Source organism: Coregonus lavaretus, assembly GCF_964263955.1.
Source record: "Coregonus lavaretus genome assembly, chromosome: 22".
NCBI classification, from domain to species: Eukaryota; Metazoa; Chordata; class Actinopteri; order Salmoniformes; family Salmonidae; genus Coregonus; species Coregonus lavaretus.
Genome location: NC_140009.1, coordinates 13,740,810 through 13,757,412, shown reverse-complemented (window position 1 = coordinate 13,757,412; position 16,603 = coordinate 13,740,810). Strand labels below are relative to the sequence as shown.

At 45.1% G+C, this 16,603-nt stretch overlaps 1 protein-coding gene across 1 annotated transcript in view; it reads right to left on the bottom strand.

Moving 5' to 3' along the window:
- The window catches only part of LOC311150285 (membrane-associated guanylate kinase, WW and PDZ domain-containing protein 1-like), a 176,801-nt gene that overhangs the window by 11,530 nt on the left and 148,668 nt on the right, over nt 1-16,603 (bottom strand). The window contains exons 14-17 of the mRNA XM_084187670.1: nt 14,691-14,952; nt 8,590-8,681; nt 6,207-6,402; nt 5,640-5,942 (exon numbers count right to left, since the gene is read on the bottom strand). Coding sequence (XP_084043796.1) covers nt 5,640-5,942; nt 6,207-6,402; nt 8,590-8,681; nt 14,691-14,952 — 853 coding nt within the window. The remainder of the gene's footprint in view (nt 1-5,639; nt 5,943-6,206; nt 6,403-8,589; nt 8,682-14,690; nt 14,953-16,603) is intronic.

Below are 16,603 nucleotides of genomic sequence, written 5' to 3'. Positions count from 1 at the left end.
AGAGAATGAGACAGGAAGAAACTCTCAAATGATACACACATAGGGCTCTGGTCTGGTCAGAGGTAGTGCAATACATTGAGAATATACAGCTCTAGTCTGGTCAAAAGTACTGCAATATATGGAGAATATAGAGTATCATTTGAGACACCAACAGAGACAGTTGTGAAAGAGACAGTTGAGACAGAGACAGTGGAGACAGAGACAGTTGAGACAGAGACAGTTGAGAGAGAGACAGTTGAGACAGAGACAGTTGAGACAGAGACAGTTGAGACAGAGACAGAGACAGTTGAGACAGAGACAGTTGAGACAGAGACAGTTAAGACAGAGACAGAGACAGTTGAGACAGAGACAGAGACAGTTGAGACAGTGACAGAGACAGTTGAAACAGTGAAAGAGACAGTTGTGACAGAGACAGTTGAGACAGAGACAGAGACAGTTGCAATATATGGAGAATATAGAGTATCATTTGAGACACCAACAGAGACAGTTGTGAAAGAGACAGTTGAGACAGAGACAGTGGAGACAGAGACAGTTGAGACAGAGACAGTTGAGAGAGAGACAGTTGAGACAGAGACAGTTGAGACAGAGACAGTTGAGACAGAGACAGAGACAGTTGAGACAGAGACAGTTGAGACAGAGACAGTTAAGACAGAGACAGAGACAGTTGAGACAGAGACAGAGACAGTTGAGACAGTGACAGAGACAGTTGAGACAGTGAAAGAGACAGTTGTGACAGAGACAGTTGAGACAGAGACAGTAGGGACAGAGACAGTTGAGACAGAGACAGAGACAGTAAAGACAGAGACAGTTGAGACAGAGACAGTTGAGACAGAGACAGAGACAGTTGAGACAGAGACAGAGACAGTTGAGACAGTGACAGAGACAGTTGAGACAGGGACAGAGACAGAGACAGTTGAGACAGAGACAGTTGAGACAGTGACAGAGACAGTTGAGACAGAGACAGTTGAGACAGAGACAGTTGAGACAGAGACAGAGACAGTTGAGACAGAGACAGTTGAGACAGATACAGAAATAATTGAGACAGTGACAGAGACAGTTGAGACACAGACAGAGACAGTTGAGACAGTGACAGAGACAGTTGAGACAGAGACAGTTGAGACAGAGACAGAGACAGTTGAGACAGTGACAGAGACAGTTGAGACAGAGACAGTTGAGACAGTGACAGAGACAGTTGAGACACAGACAGAGACAGTTGAGACAGAGACAGTTGAGACAGAGACAGAGACAGAGACAGTTGAGACAGTGACAGAGACAGTTGAGACAGACAGAGACAGTTGAGACAGAGACAGTTGAGACAGAGACAGAGACAGAGACAGTTGAGACAGTGACAGAGACATTTGAGACACAGACAGAGACAGTTGAGACACAGACAGAGACAGTTGAGACCCAGACAGAGACAGTTGAGACCCAGACAGAGACAGTTGAGACAGACAGAGACAGTTGAGACAGAGACAGAGACAGTTGAGACAGAGACAGAGACAGTTGAGACAGAGACAGTTGAGACAGAGACAGTTGAGACAGAGACAGTTGAGACACAGACAGAGAAAGTTGAAACAGAGACAGAGACAGTTGAGACAGAGACAGTTGAGACACAGACAGAGAAAGTTGAGACAGAGACAGTTGAGACAGAGACAGTTGAGACAGAGACAGTTGAGACAGAGACAGTTGAGACAGAGACAGAGACAGTTGAGACAGAGACAGAGACAGTTGAGACAGTGACAGAGACAGTTGAGACAGTAATAATATAATATAATAATATGCCATTTAGCAGACGCTTTTATCCAAAGCGACTTTCAGTCATGAGTGCATACATTTTTTTTTGTGTGTGTATGTGTGGTCCCGGGGATCGAACCCACTACCTTGGCGTTACAAGCGCCGTGCTCTACCAGCTGAGCTACAGAGGACCAGTGACAGAGACAGTTGAGACAGAGACAGTTGAGACAGAGACAGAGACAGAGACAGTTGAGACAGAGACAGAGACAGTTGAGACAGTGACAGAGACAGTTGAGACAGAGACAGTTGAGACAGGGACAGAGACAGAGACTGTTGAGACAGAGACAGAGACAGTTGAGACAGAGACAGTTTAGACAGTGACAGAGACAGTTGAGACAGAGACAGTTGAGACAGAGACAGTTGAGACACAGACAGAGAAAGTTGAAACAGAGACAGAGACAGTTGAGACAGAGACAGCTGAGACACAGACAGAGAAAGTTGAGACAGAGACAGTTGAGACAGAGACAGTTGAGACAGAGACAGTTGAGACAGAGACAGAGACAGTTGAGACAGAGACAGAGACAGTTGAGACAGTGACAGAGACAGTTGAGACAGTAATAATATAATATAATAATATGCCATTTAGCAGACGCTTTTATCCAAAGCGACTTTCAGTCATGAGTGCATACATTTTTTTGTGTGTGTGTATGTGTGGTCCCGGGGATCGAACCCACTACCTTGGCGTTACAAGCGCCGTGCTCTACCAGCTGAGCTACAGAGGACCAGTGACAGAGACAGTTGAGACAGAGACAGTTGAGACAGAGACAGAGACAGAGACAGTTGAGACAGAGACAGAGACAGTTGAGACAGTGACAGAGACAGTTGAGACAGAGACAGTTGAGACAGGGACAGAGACAGAGACTGTTGAGACAGAGACAGAGACAGTTGAGACAGAGACAGTTGAGACAGTGACAGAGACAGTTGAGACAGAGACAGTTGAAACAGAGACAGAGACAGAGACAGAGACAGTTGAGACAGAGACAGTTGAGACAGAGACAGAGACAGTTGAGACAGTGACAGAGACAGTTGAGACAGTGACAGAGACAGTTGAGACAGTGACAGAGACAGTTGAGACACAGACAGAGACAGTTGAGACACAGACAGAGACAGTTGAGACAGAGAGTTGAGACAGAGACAGTTGAGACAGAGACAGTTGAGACAGTGACAGAGACAGTTGGGACACAGACAGAGACAGTTGAGACAGAGACAGTTGAGACAGTGACAGAGACAGTTGAGACAGACAGAGACAGTTGAGACAGAGACAGTTGAGACAGAGACAGTTGAGACAGAGACAGAGACAGAGACAGTTGAGACAGTGACAGAGACATTTGAGACCCATACAGAGACAGTTGAGACCCAGACAGAGACAGTTGAGACAGAGACAGTTGAGACACAGACAGAGAAAGTTGAAACAGAGACAGAGACAGTTGAGACAGAGACAGTTGAGACACAGACAGAGAAAGTTGAGACAGAGACAGAGACAGTTGAGACAGAGACAGGTATTGTCACTCTTTCTGAGGACCCAGCTGCAGACAGTGCAGACGAGCACATTCAGGTCACCCATAAAAAAAGAGACAAGTCTCAATGGGATTTCTCCTGCTTGATACATAACAATCCTCTACCGCTACTTTCTATTTTATGGGGCTTCAACTACAGCCCACAGGATCAATGGAACCGGGCCCTTTGCGCGGCACAGTAGCTAACAAAACATCAATTTGATAATAGCCTGGCCCTATTGCATGTTTCACACCATGCTACATCTTCCTGGTCATCAGGCAGGCTGTGTAAGGAGACCTTGGAGCGACATTGGTGCTGCAAACTCATCAGAGGGAGCTTGATGCCACATTTGTTCAGAGAAGGACATTTAAAATCTCTCGTTGATGGCTGAGTGACCTTAATAAGGCCAATTTCACTATTTTGCCTTCATAGATAAACGGTATGGACAGCTATAGATTGTGCTCAGTGGAACTTCAATTACATGCTGAGTGAATCAGCCAGGGTCAGCTACAAGTCTGCCTTTTGAATCTGTGATGATGGTGTTTTTGATAAAGCATCAACCAGGCTTATCCCTGGTGGTGAATGCGCCTGGGCACATAAAGAGATTTCTGTTTCCTTAAACTCATGATTGTTGGGTTTGTGACGTCGGGGCTGTGTCATTAAGTCCACTCCTGTCAGAAAGGGCTCCCCTGCTATTCATAAATCAGGTGGGAACTCAATGAGGAGTGACTGTCAAAATATTGTAATTCCACCCCCAAGAAATGACATCAATCATGTCGCTGAGTGGCGGGCGGTATTGATGCACTGTTAAGGGTGTGTTTACTGGAGTGCTGCTTGTCATAATCAGGCTTTTTCACGCTCTCTCCCCACCGCAAAATTGCAGTCGCATCTTGCGCCATAGGATACACTTGTCTGTCCATCATGAATGTAAACTACTAGCTTGCCTGCTCTATCTGCACTGATTGGTAATTTAATTAGCTAAATTTAAAAAAAACTGTTGAGTTCACAGGTTAAAAAAGGAACAGAAAGGAACGATTTAAACCTTTACTCTTTTTTTTTTTCTAACCGGTTCAAAACTATTTTTTTCTGGTCAGAACAGTGGAACGAAATAATAATTGTTTTGCTTCTGTTCAGAACGAAAAAATGTAGGTTCCAACCCCGGATACTTTGTATCCCTCATTTACTTCTGTTTACATTATTTTGGCAGTTACCTGTGGGTCCAGATCCAGAATTCTAAATAAGAATTCTAAAAAATGTCTGGGTCGGATCTGATGTGATTGTCACGGGTCTCGGTTATGTGTAATTTTAACTGATTGTCCGGAAAGATCCGAATGCGACTGTTGCAGTAGAGATAGAGAGAAATTGCATCATTTATGCTGCTGCTCTTTGCTTTTCACAGGAGGGGTGCGTGTAGCTTGTTGTTGTTGTTGGCCAATCATAAGTCATCAAAGCGACAATAGGCTCCAGTTATAGAGCCTCCGTGTGGAGCTAAAGTTAGGAGATATCTAATCAATGGAAGATGGAATTAAAATGATGGAATTAAAAGTTAAAGGGGAAGGATAGGCTGCAACGACCAAGAGCCAACAGGTAGGCTGCTACTTTAAATTCTGAATGGAGTCGTTGTTATTTGTAATTGTGTAGCACGAGAAAGCGAATGCAGCCTCACTTAGCCTAGCTAGCTTCTCACGGTTTAATGCAGTCAAGACAGGTACTAGTAATCATATTGGATGATAAATAACCTAGCTATGGCAGCTATTAGTCTACTATAGTGCGAGTCGGCATGGTTGGTCTCTTTTCTCTCCATCCCTCCTCCCTGTTACTGTGTCACTCGCTGAAACTCACAGTAGCCTACGCACACAGCACAGCCCCTGCTAGAGCATCACCTCCCTCTACCTCCCTTGCGCTTTATCATCTCCGGTTAATAAAGTTTCTTAAAAAATTGACTTTTCTGCTGCTTCCCTCACTCGGATCGGACCGGACCGGGTTGTCCTCGGGTCTGTTCGGAACGGGTCTCTATATTTAAAAAATGTATTTATGCATATCGACTCCGCATGGGAAAGCCCCAGGTCCATTTCAGAACGGGTCCAAAAATTTGAAGGCCTCAAACGTGTAGACTAAAGACCACAGAAAAATCTATCAGCAGAATCAGGCATCGCCCAGATTACAGGCCAGATTTAACCAGATTATCACCCAGTTCAACCCAGCTCAACCCAGAGCAAATGATAACTGATTCTCAGACCATCCAGAGAACAAAAAATTGCAACTAAACCCAGCATAGCCCACTCTGGTACTAGCAAAGTCCAGCTCACAATAACCCAGCCCAGCGTAGCATTGCCCATCCCACTCACCCAAAGTAGTCCCAGCATCAGGCCTGGAGACCGACGACACAATAACGAATCCGAAGCCCTCGTTCTCTCCGCGTTGGATCTCCATGTCATAGGGCTGGAGGGCTGCGGGGACCACAGCACTGCCGGAGCCCCCTCCTCCCCCACTGCCGATCCCACTGGTGGAGCCACTGCCGGAGCTGACCGTGTTGAGGGAGTTCTGGCTGCCCTGGGGGGTCCGCTTGCCCTCCGTCAGGGAGGGGGCCTGGGTGCTGCTGTGGTGCGACGAGGCTGGGGACGGGGGCACGTCACCCTCCCCTTTACCCACTGAGGAAGAGATGGGGGGAATGAAGAGGTGGGCAGGCAATATAAAAACGGTTTTCAGCAAATAGCAGTTTTTTTCCCTTATGTTTGGCACGGGCTAGTGATAGTTTACTGAGCCACTAAGCAATAGGTTTTCACTGAGCCACTAAGCAATAGGTTTTAGCTAGTGTGGGTAGTGTAGGCGGCCACTGTTGTGGAGTGTGTGGTGAGTTTGTGGGTGAGTGTGTATATGCATATGCCTGTGCTGTCTCTGTGAACCGTCCTCACCTCCGTATCCAGAGCTCTTGCGTCGGACAGTGAGGTTGACGTGGCCCTGCTTGGCAGCCTGCTGCATCAGCTGTACCACCAGCTGGTGAGACTTGCCCACCACCGCCGTGCCGTCCACACAGATGAGCTCATCCCCCGAACGCAGACGCCCGTCCTCATCTGCTGCTCCATATTTCACTATGTGCCCGATGTAGATCTACAAAACAAAATAATATACTCATCAGCCCTGTACTTCACTATGGGAACAATCTAGATCTACAAAACATAATACAGTGAGGGAAAAAAGTATTTGATCCCCTGCTGATTTTGTACGTTTGCCCACTGACAAAGACATGATCAGTCTATAATTTTAATGGTACGTTTATTTGAACAGTGAGAGACAGAATAACAACAAAAAAATCCAGAAAAAAACATGTCAAAAATGTTATAAATTGATTTGCATTTTAATGAGGGAAATAAGTATTTGACCCCTCTGCAAAACATGACTTAGTACTTGGTGGCAAAACCCTTGTTGGCAATCACAGAGGTCAGATGTTTCTTGTAGTTGGCCACCAGGATTGCACACATCTCAGGAGGGATTTTGTCCCACTCCTCTTTGCAGATCTTCTCCAAGTCATTAAGGTTTCGAGGCTGACGTTTGGCAATTCGAACCTTCAGCTCCCTCCACAGATTTTCTATGGGATTAAGGTCTGGAGACTGGCTAGGCCACTCCAGGACCTTAATGTGCTTCTTCTTGAGCCACTCCTTTGTTGCCTTGGCCGTGTGTTTTGGGTCATTGTCATGCTGGAATACCCATCCACGACCCATTTCCAATGCCCTGGCTGAGGGAAGGAGGTTCTCACCCAAGATTTGACGGTACATGGCCCCGTCCATCGTCCCTTTGATGCGGTGAAGTTGTCCTGTCCCCTTAGCAGAAAACCCCCCAAAGCATAATGTTTCCACTTCCATGTTTGACGGTGGGGATGGTGTTCTTGGGGTCATAGGCAGCATTCCTCTCCTCCAAACACGGCGAGTTGAGTTGATGCCAAAGAGCTCGATTTTGGTCTCATCTGACCACAACACTTTCACCCAGTTCTCCTCTGAATCATTCAGATGTTCATTGGCAAACTTCAGACGGCCCTGTATATGTGCTTTCTTGAACAGGGGGACCTTGCGGGCGCTGCAGGATTTCAGTCCTTCACGGCGTAGTGTATTACCAATTGTTTTCTTGGTGACTATGGTCCCAGCTGCCTTGAGATCATTGACAAGATCCGCCCGTGTAGTTCTGGGCTGATTCCTCTTTGACGAACTGACTTGTTGGAAAGGTGGCATCCTATGACGGCGCCACGTTGAAAGTCACTGAGCTCTTCAGTAAGGCCATTCTACTGCCAATGTTTGTCTATGGAGATTGCATGGGTGTGTGATTGATTTTATACACCTGCCAGCATATATACAGTATATAGTGTATATATCACTCCCTTTCTCTACTTTCTCCCTGCCTTTCTAGGGAGTTTTTCCTAGCCACCGTGCTTCTACATCTGCATTGCTTGCTGTTTGGGGTTTTAGGCTGGGTTTCTGTATAGCACTTTGTGACATCTGCTGATTGATTCATGTCTCTGAAAGAAATATATGAAACATAACCAACAGCTTCTGGGTAAGGCCCTTAGTTCCCCTAACAAACTGTCTAAATTCATCTCCTAAAACCAGCATGCAGGTCTACAGTACCTCATGTAACAGACAGCAGCAGTCATCTCTCTCAGAGACAGACAAACAGACAGTGGAATTTACATTTCAACTGCTTCATATTAGAGGGATAGAGTGGGGGAGAACAACTGATGCAGACAGAAGAGAGAAGGAAGACTATGAGGCTGTTAGTTCAGTTGAGCATCACAGTGTGATCTGACACAGAATGAGTGTTGTGAAAGTGTGTGTGTGTGTGTGTGTGTGTGTGTGTGTGTGTGTGTGTGTGTGTGTGTGTGTGTGTGTGTCTGTGTCTGTGTCTGTGTTTGTGTGTATTTGAATCTTAACAAAGAACGCCTTAAGGCAGGGACTCTGACAGGAAACATACAGTGATGAAGCTGTAATTGACCATTGAGGGTTCAGTACAGCAGCTGCCCTTTTAACACGCAGCAGTGCTGTTTAATTCATAACTTTGTTTAGTGTTTATTTATGATGCAACACGTAGTGTAATAACCAGACAGGGGGGATGCCGGTACATGTTTTATGCTTCCAGTCTTGCTTTGGAATGTTTAATTGTCAGTCGTGTATAAGTGAATGGTGTGCTGCAATGGGAGTGATTCAATATGAAAACGTCCCCTTACAAACCTTTTGCTTTCCTTGGCGCATCCAAACTTAACAGTGACAGACAAGGGACATGGTGGAGGAATGGTGGAGGGATACTCACCGGCTCCCCGGCCTCATTTCCTCCCAGGATGCGGAACCCAAAACCTGTATCCTTCCGCCACAGGAAGATCTCCTGCTCCTGGCAATCTGGCTCTGAAACACACAACAACAAGAGCTCAGTGGAGGTGAAACAGGGAGTAGACCTGACACTCAGAAAGTTAAACCGACGGCATGACTGTTGCATTAATCAACACATTGCAATAAAGTTCTGTGATATTAATAATAATATAATATACAGTGCATTCGGAAAGTATTCAGACCCCTTTACTTTACAGCCTTATTCTAAAATGTATTAAATCGTTTTTTTTCCCTTCTCATCAATCTACACACAATACCCCATAATGACAATGCAAAAACAGGTTTGTAGAAAGTTTTGCTAATTTACAAATAAAGATAAAATGAAATATCACATTTACATAAGTGTTCAGACCCTTTACTCAGTACTTTGTTGAAGCACCTTTGGTAGCGATTACAGCCTCGAGTCTTCTTGGGTATGACGCTACAAGCTTGGCACACCTGTATTTGAGAAGTTTCTCCCATTCTTCTCTGCAGATCCTCTATAGCTCTGTCAAGTTGGATGGGGAGTGTCGCTGCACAGCTGTTTTCAGGTCTCTCCAGAGATGTTCGATCGGGTTCAAGCCAGGCTCTGGCTGGGCCACTCAAGGACATTCAGAGACTTGCCCCGAAGCCACTCCTGCATTGTCTTGGCTCTAAGCTTAGGGTCGTTGTCTTGTTGGAATGTGAACTTTCACCCCAATCTGAGGTCCTGAGCGTTCTGGAGCAGGTTTTCATCAAGGATCTCTCTGTACTTTGCTCCGTTCATCTTTGCCTCTATCCTGACTAGTCTCACAGTCCCTGCAGCTGAAAAACATCCCCACAGCATGATGCTGCCACCACCATGTTTCACCGTAGGGATGGTGCCAGGTTTCCTCCAGACGTGACGCTTGGCATTCAGGCCAAAGAGTTCAATCTTGGTTTCATCAAACCAGAGAATCTTGTTTCTCATGTTCTGAGAGTCTTTAGGTGCCTTTTGGCAAACTCCAAGCGGACTGTCATGTGCCTTTTACTGAGGAGTGGCTTCTATCTGGCCACTCTATCATAAAGGCCTGATTTGTGTAGTGCTGCAGAGATAGTTGTCCTTCTGAAAGGTTCTCCCATCTCCACAGAGGAACTCTAGAGCTCTGTCAGAGTGACCATCGGGTTCTTGGTCACCTCCCTGACCAAGGCCCTTCTCCCCCGATTGATCAGTTTGGCCGGGCGGCCAGCTCTAGGAAGAGTCTTGGTGGTTCCAAACTTCTTCCATTTAAGAATGATGGAGGCCACTGTGTTCTTGGGGACCTTCAATGCTGCAGAAATGTTTTGGTACCCTTCCCCAGACCTGTGCCTCGACGCAATCCTATCTCGGAGCTCTCCAGACAATTCCTTCGACCTCATGGCTTGATTTTTGCTCTGACATGAACTATCAACTGTGGGACCTTATATAGACTGGTGTGTGCCTTTCCAAATCATGTCCAATCAATTGAATTTACCACAGGTGGTCTCCAATCAAGTTGTAGAAACATCTCGAGGATGATCAATGGAAACAGGATGCACCTGAGCTCAATTTCGAGTCTCATAGCAAAGGGTCTGAATACTTATGTAAATAAGGTATTTCCGTTTTTGATTTGCAAAAAAATAAAAAATAACTGTTTTTGTTTTGTCATTATGGGGTATTGTGTGTAGATTGCATAACAAAATGTGGAAAAAGTCAAGGGGTCTGAATAATTTCCGAAGGCACTGTATACCTGGCACTATAATATAATGAAATTAGCAGACACTTTTTTTCCAAAGCGAGTTACAGTCATGCGTGCATACATTTTACGTTCGGGTGGTCCCGGGAATCAAGCCCACTATCCTGGGCCATGCTCTACCAACTGAGCTACAGAGGACTACAATTCAATTCAGTTCAGTTAGATCTTGTTATTAAACAATCTGGTATGAACACCCCCCTCCTCTCTACTCTCCTCTGCATCACTGGGCATATTAGGTTCCTACTCTCAGGTGCAGGTTTGGCTCCCAGAGGTCAGGAGGAACAAATTCCAGGATGTACATGCTCTCTATGAATGTGACCTTTTAACTCTCTGCCTTTTTTTCTCGTTCCTTCTCTCTCTCTGGAACACACAAACACATTTGCCACACACATGTGGGAGGACACAGGCAATTTGGGGTTTGTCTGTTCACCCACAGGACCAGTCTGAACACAGGGCATGGACCACTTCTCCTGATGCACTTTCTGTCTGCCACACAGGTTCTATTAGCCCTCAGCTCTGGGTCTGTCTGTCTGAGAGTGTATGTTGGATAAGTCATTAGCCTTCCACTGATCCCTGTCCCTAGCACAGCAGAGCTCTCTCTCTCTCGCTCACACACACACACACACACACACACACACACACACACACACACACACACACACACACACACACACACACACACACACACACACACACACACACAAACACACATACACACACCACACACCACACACAGCCTCTAAGTGTCAGACAAAATATCCTCTGCAGGAGGGTCCCAGCATGGTCTCATCTCTAGCCCTGTCTCAGTCCTGTCTCTGTCCTAGCTATCTCCTGGCACCACCAACCATAATGCTGCTATGAGTCCACAACCTGCTACATAGACACACAGACGCACCAGCACACATTAAATACCTCTCTCCTTTCCTCTCAACCCCCCTTCTCAAACACCAACCCATTCTAATAATCCAGCCAAACAGTAAACAGCTCCATGGCGGAGGGCTGCGGCTCCTTGAGGGGTTATCAAACAGATATACCAATCAGGCTGAGCTTAAAGCAGCCCTCACCAGGCCCAGTTAATATTTAATCAGCAGCAGACCTAGATTCTACTGGCTCTACTTTACACACTGATTAAACAGCACTGCAACACCAACTACACTGATTAACCAGCACCGCAACACCGCCTGCACAGATTAACCAGCCCTGCAACACCGCCTGCACTGATTAATTAGCACTGCAACACCGCCTACACTGATTAACTAGCACTGCAACACCGCCTGCTAGCACACACACAAACAGGCTGAGGCTGGTAACTAGCATTACTCACTGACATGCATACATACATACAGTGGGGAAAAAAGTATTTAGTCAGCCACCAATTGTGCAAGTTCTCCCACTTAAAAAGATGAGAGAGGCCTGTCATTTTCATCATAGGTACACGTCAACTATGACAGACAAATTGAGGAAAAAAAATCCAGAAAATAACATTGTAGGATTTTTTATGAATTTATTTGCAAATTATGGTGGAAAATAAGTATTTGGTCACCTGCAAACAAGCAAGATTTCTGGCTCTCACAGACCTGTAACTTCTTCTTTAAGAAGCTCCTCTGTCCTCCACTCGTTACTTGTATTAATGGCACCTGTTTGAACTTGTTATCAGTATAAAATACACCTGTCCACAACCTCAAACAGTCACACTCCAAACTCCACTATGGCCAAGACCAAAGAGCTGTCAAAGGACACCAGAAACAAAATTGTAGACCTGCACCAGGCTGGGAAGACTGAATCTGCAATAGGTAAGCAGCTTGGTTTGAAGAAATCAACCGTGGGAGCAATTATTAGGAAATGGAAGACATACAAGACCACTGAAAATCTCCCTCGATCTGGGGCTCCACGCAAGATCTCACCCCGTGGGGTCAAAATGATCACAAGAACGGTGAGCAAAAATCCCAGAACCACACGGGGGGACCTAGTGAATGACCTGCAGAGAGCTGGGACCAAAGTAACAAAGCCTACCATCAGTAACACACTACGCCGCCAGGGACTCAAATCCTGCAGTAGAAGACGTGTCCCCCTGCTTAAGCCAGTACATGTCCAGGCCCGTCTGAAGTTTGCTAGAGTGCATTTGGATGATCCAGAAGAGGATTGGGAGAATGTCATATGGTCAGATGAAACCAAAATATAACTTTTTGGTAAAAACTCAACTCGTCGTGTTTGGAGGACAAAGAATGCTGAGTTGCATCCAAAGAACACCATACCTACTGTGAAGCATGGGGGTGGAAACATCATGCTTTGGGGAGGTTTTTCTGCAAAGGGACCAGGACGACTGATCCGTGTAAAGGAAATAATGTATGGGGCCATGTATCCTGAGATTTTGAGTGAAAACCTCCTTCCATCAGCAAGGGCATTGAAGATGAAACGTGGCTGGGTCTTTCAGCATGACAATGATCCCAAACACACCGCCCGGTCAACGAAGGAGTGGCTTCGTAAGAAGCATTTCAATGTCCTGGAGTGGCCTAGCCAGTCTCCAGATCTCAACCCCATAGAAAATGTTTGGAGGGAGTTGAAAGTCTGTGTTGCCTAGCGACAGCCCCAAAACATCACTGCTCTAGAGGAGATCTGCATGGAGGAATGGGCCAAAACACCAGCAACAGTGTGTGAAAACCTTGTGAAGACTTACAGAAAACGTTTGACTTGTGTCATTGCCAACAAAGGGTATATAACAAAGTATTGAGAAACTTTTGTTATTGACCAAATACTTATTTTCCAACATAATTTGCAAATAAATTCATAAAAAATCCTACAATGTGATTTTCTGGAAAAAAATCTCTCATTTTGTCTGTCATAGTTGACGTGTACCTATGATGAAAATTACAGGCCTCTCTCATCTTTTTAAGTGGGAGAACTTGCACAATTGGTGGCTGACTAAATACTTTTTATCCCCACTGTACTTCAACACACACACACACACACACACACACAAGCTGCACGTGCACACATAATGAGTATATTCTGCTGATGGGTGCATTTTTAATACATCATAAATGTAAACACATTATTGTTGACATCAGACACGCAACGGCCTGCCTCTGATGAAGTGCAAATGGCAATCGAGAAAAACAAGATTGCATTCCTATTACACTAAGTTCTGTTTGCTTGTCTCCCCACTCAGTTGTATTGTATATGTTGCAATGTACTGTAAATGACCAGACTCTTTAATATAGAATAACTGTTTTTCTTGAGGAGTCGTCATATTGCCCCCTAGATGGAAATGAATGACCCATTGTTTGGAGAACAAACCATTTCTCTCAAGAGACTTGTAGTGAGTATAGTAAATAAGTGGGGTGGCGCCCTCCTCTACTCATGAATAATGGAGGTCCTGAGTTGTGATTACAAAGGATATGAGGGACAGTCTTAAGAATAGATGCTTCTGCTTTTACAACTCAAAACAGGGGTATCTTCTATCACCCAGTGTACCTTCTATCGTTCCCGATTCTTAGGGTAGAACAAGAAAAAAGTATTGTTTGCACAACAATATTTTTCAAATTGAAGTTTTTTTGTTTTCTGCTGATGGGAACATCTATTGACCGAAACGTTCACACTCTTTTTTTCAAATGGTTCTGCTTTTCCACCAACTCAGCTGTACTTCTGTACTCCTGCCCAAGCAACACACAAATAGCTCATGACGTAGGCTTGGGTCAACACTGGATATACCATATTTCATTTCTGAGCCGTCAGCAAGGTAGGATGTATGTGATCTTTCATTTCTAACCCCTTCTTCCGGTGGCGAGGCGGTACATCAAACCTACACACACCTCTGAGTATTTGAAAATGCAGGTGCTTTGTATTGTGTGAGATGTCGATAGCGTCACAGAGCAGGAAATGCGTCTGTGTTTCAAGGAGACTAAGCTCTCTGAGACACCTTTTGTCACAGAGTCAGGTTTGACTCATACACTCATACCACACACACACACACACACATACACACACACACACACACACACTGAGTTGTTCCTACAAAGTACTTAACAATGCTTCTCTTCCAGGATCCAATGCAACACCCACACACTTAAACAAACTAATACACTGTCTAGTCTCTTCCGAACAGAATAATCAGAAAAGTTTCAAGAGTTTCTCTCTTCCCACCAAAGAACAGACATGATGATCAGATCCCTGCCTCATTCACTCTCTAAAGGTTTGTGCCTGTATACAATACTATACTAATATATATTAGTGTTCGGCAGCATTATTGAACCTACCTTTGTCAGTTGTGCCAAACAACCACAATGAAGTATTTGATTTTGAGTCTACTCACGTCTGCTCTCATACATGCTCCTGGATTGGGCCCAGATCTTGAAGGGGTCTGGCTTCTTCTGGAGGGTCATGGTACCATCTCCAGGGTCCTGGGTGGGCAGGGGAGGCAGGCCAGGCAGCAGCTGGGTGGGGGCGGCTGGAGGGGGGACTACGGCCTCACTGGGCATGTTGGAGGAGGGGTGGCTGGGAGAGTCTGTGTGGGTGCTGCGATGGCTGCACACACTGTGCTGAGAGCTGCTCTGACTGTCCTTCCTCTCCAGCTGCTGCTGAATGGACAAAATGGAGAGGGAGAGAAAGGAGGGAGAGTTGGTGGAAGACAGGGGGAGAGAGATAAGACGAGAGGAGAAGGTTAGGTGGCAGTGAGAAAGGAAGGAGAAAGAGAGGGCCGAATAAGAGAGACAGAATAAAAGACAGGGAGTGAAAAAAGAGCGATGAGTAATAAGGGAAGGTATTAGAGAGCGAGAAAGAAGGAAACAACCATCCAAGGTCATCATCATAGAAACACCAAGTGAATTGAGTGTGTCTGTCAGTAAGAGCTGTGTTCTAATGGTGTGCGGGAGAGATGACATGGTTTCTATGTTGCCCACACACAGAACAGTCTCTGAATAGTTTATTCATATTACAATAAGACAACAGGATGTGTGTATATTCATACACACACTACATTCATGTCCACATATTTAATATGAATGTATTGCCTGGTGATGACACCAGGCAGGCCAAAACTCCATCCCACCAAAACAGGCTGAAATTTCAGGCGGCCTTTTCAAACAGCTCTTACACTAAAATTACATTTTCATAATTTTCACAATTTTACAGTATTAATGTTCCAAACCTCTTAGCCAATAGCACTAGTTTTCAGTTTTTAATTTTTATTTTGTATTATTCATATATTCAGTCCAGTGCAATTCACTAAATATATGACCTCTTAGCTTGGGTATAAGACCGTGGGACATTTGAAGAAGCTTTTCAAAATGGACTATGAAAAACCTGTACGTGTTTAACACATTGAACATCCAGGTTCAGGTCAGGTCAAGGAAAACATGTCATCAAGTTGTATTTAGATCAATGAAGACATTTTACGGTTCAATAATGTTTGTTATGGTTGATGAAATATTAAAATCAGCATCATGCATGAGAGGAAAAGCAAACACATTTGAAAATAAGCTTGTTAGTAGAAACAAAAACACACTTACAAGCCAACACTTCATTTTGATCAATAGAGAGTTGCAAATTCACCAAGACAGTTGGGTCCCTCTTGCAAATGGAAGTGTACTCTGAGCACATATTTAAAGCCCAGCACCAGAGGCAGGACAGCGCTTAGAGGTTGACACAGAGTTGCATGCAACCTGACATTTCAATGATACAACACAAAGCCTGCTTTCCCATCGAGAAAAACAAATCAACAGTGGCAACCGACCAGGGTCACCATTGCCCCCGCTCAACCGCTAGAGAGCCCTGCCCCTCCCCCACCCCGTCACATGACCTCAATCGGCGACGCCCCCATCTATGACCGATGCCATATCCCACTAATCCCTAATACCAAATATCCCTGTATCCTGTTAACAGGAATGATGAAGTATGTATGTCTTATCCACATTCCTATTGTATACATACTCTATGGATGGCTGTGGGTAGAAGTTGCCAGTTTGGCACTGATCAAGGTTTAGCCCACCCTCCCATTACCTGATGACGAGCTAAGGTTTGATAAACAGTCATAATAAAAACAAAGTTGGGAGCATAAATCGCTATGAGTGGAGTGTCCCCAAATCCTGACTTAAACCAATAGGGGGGCAGAACACAAAACTGACCTAGGATCAGTTTCTAGGGACAACTTTACCCTCTGGATGAGGCTCCAGGGGATGCTTTGGGTTGAGTGTAATTTACAGCTGGAGTGGCGTCTCCTCATAGCCA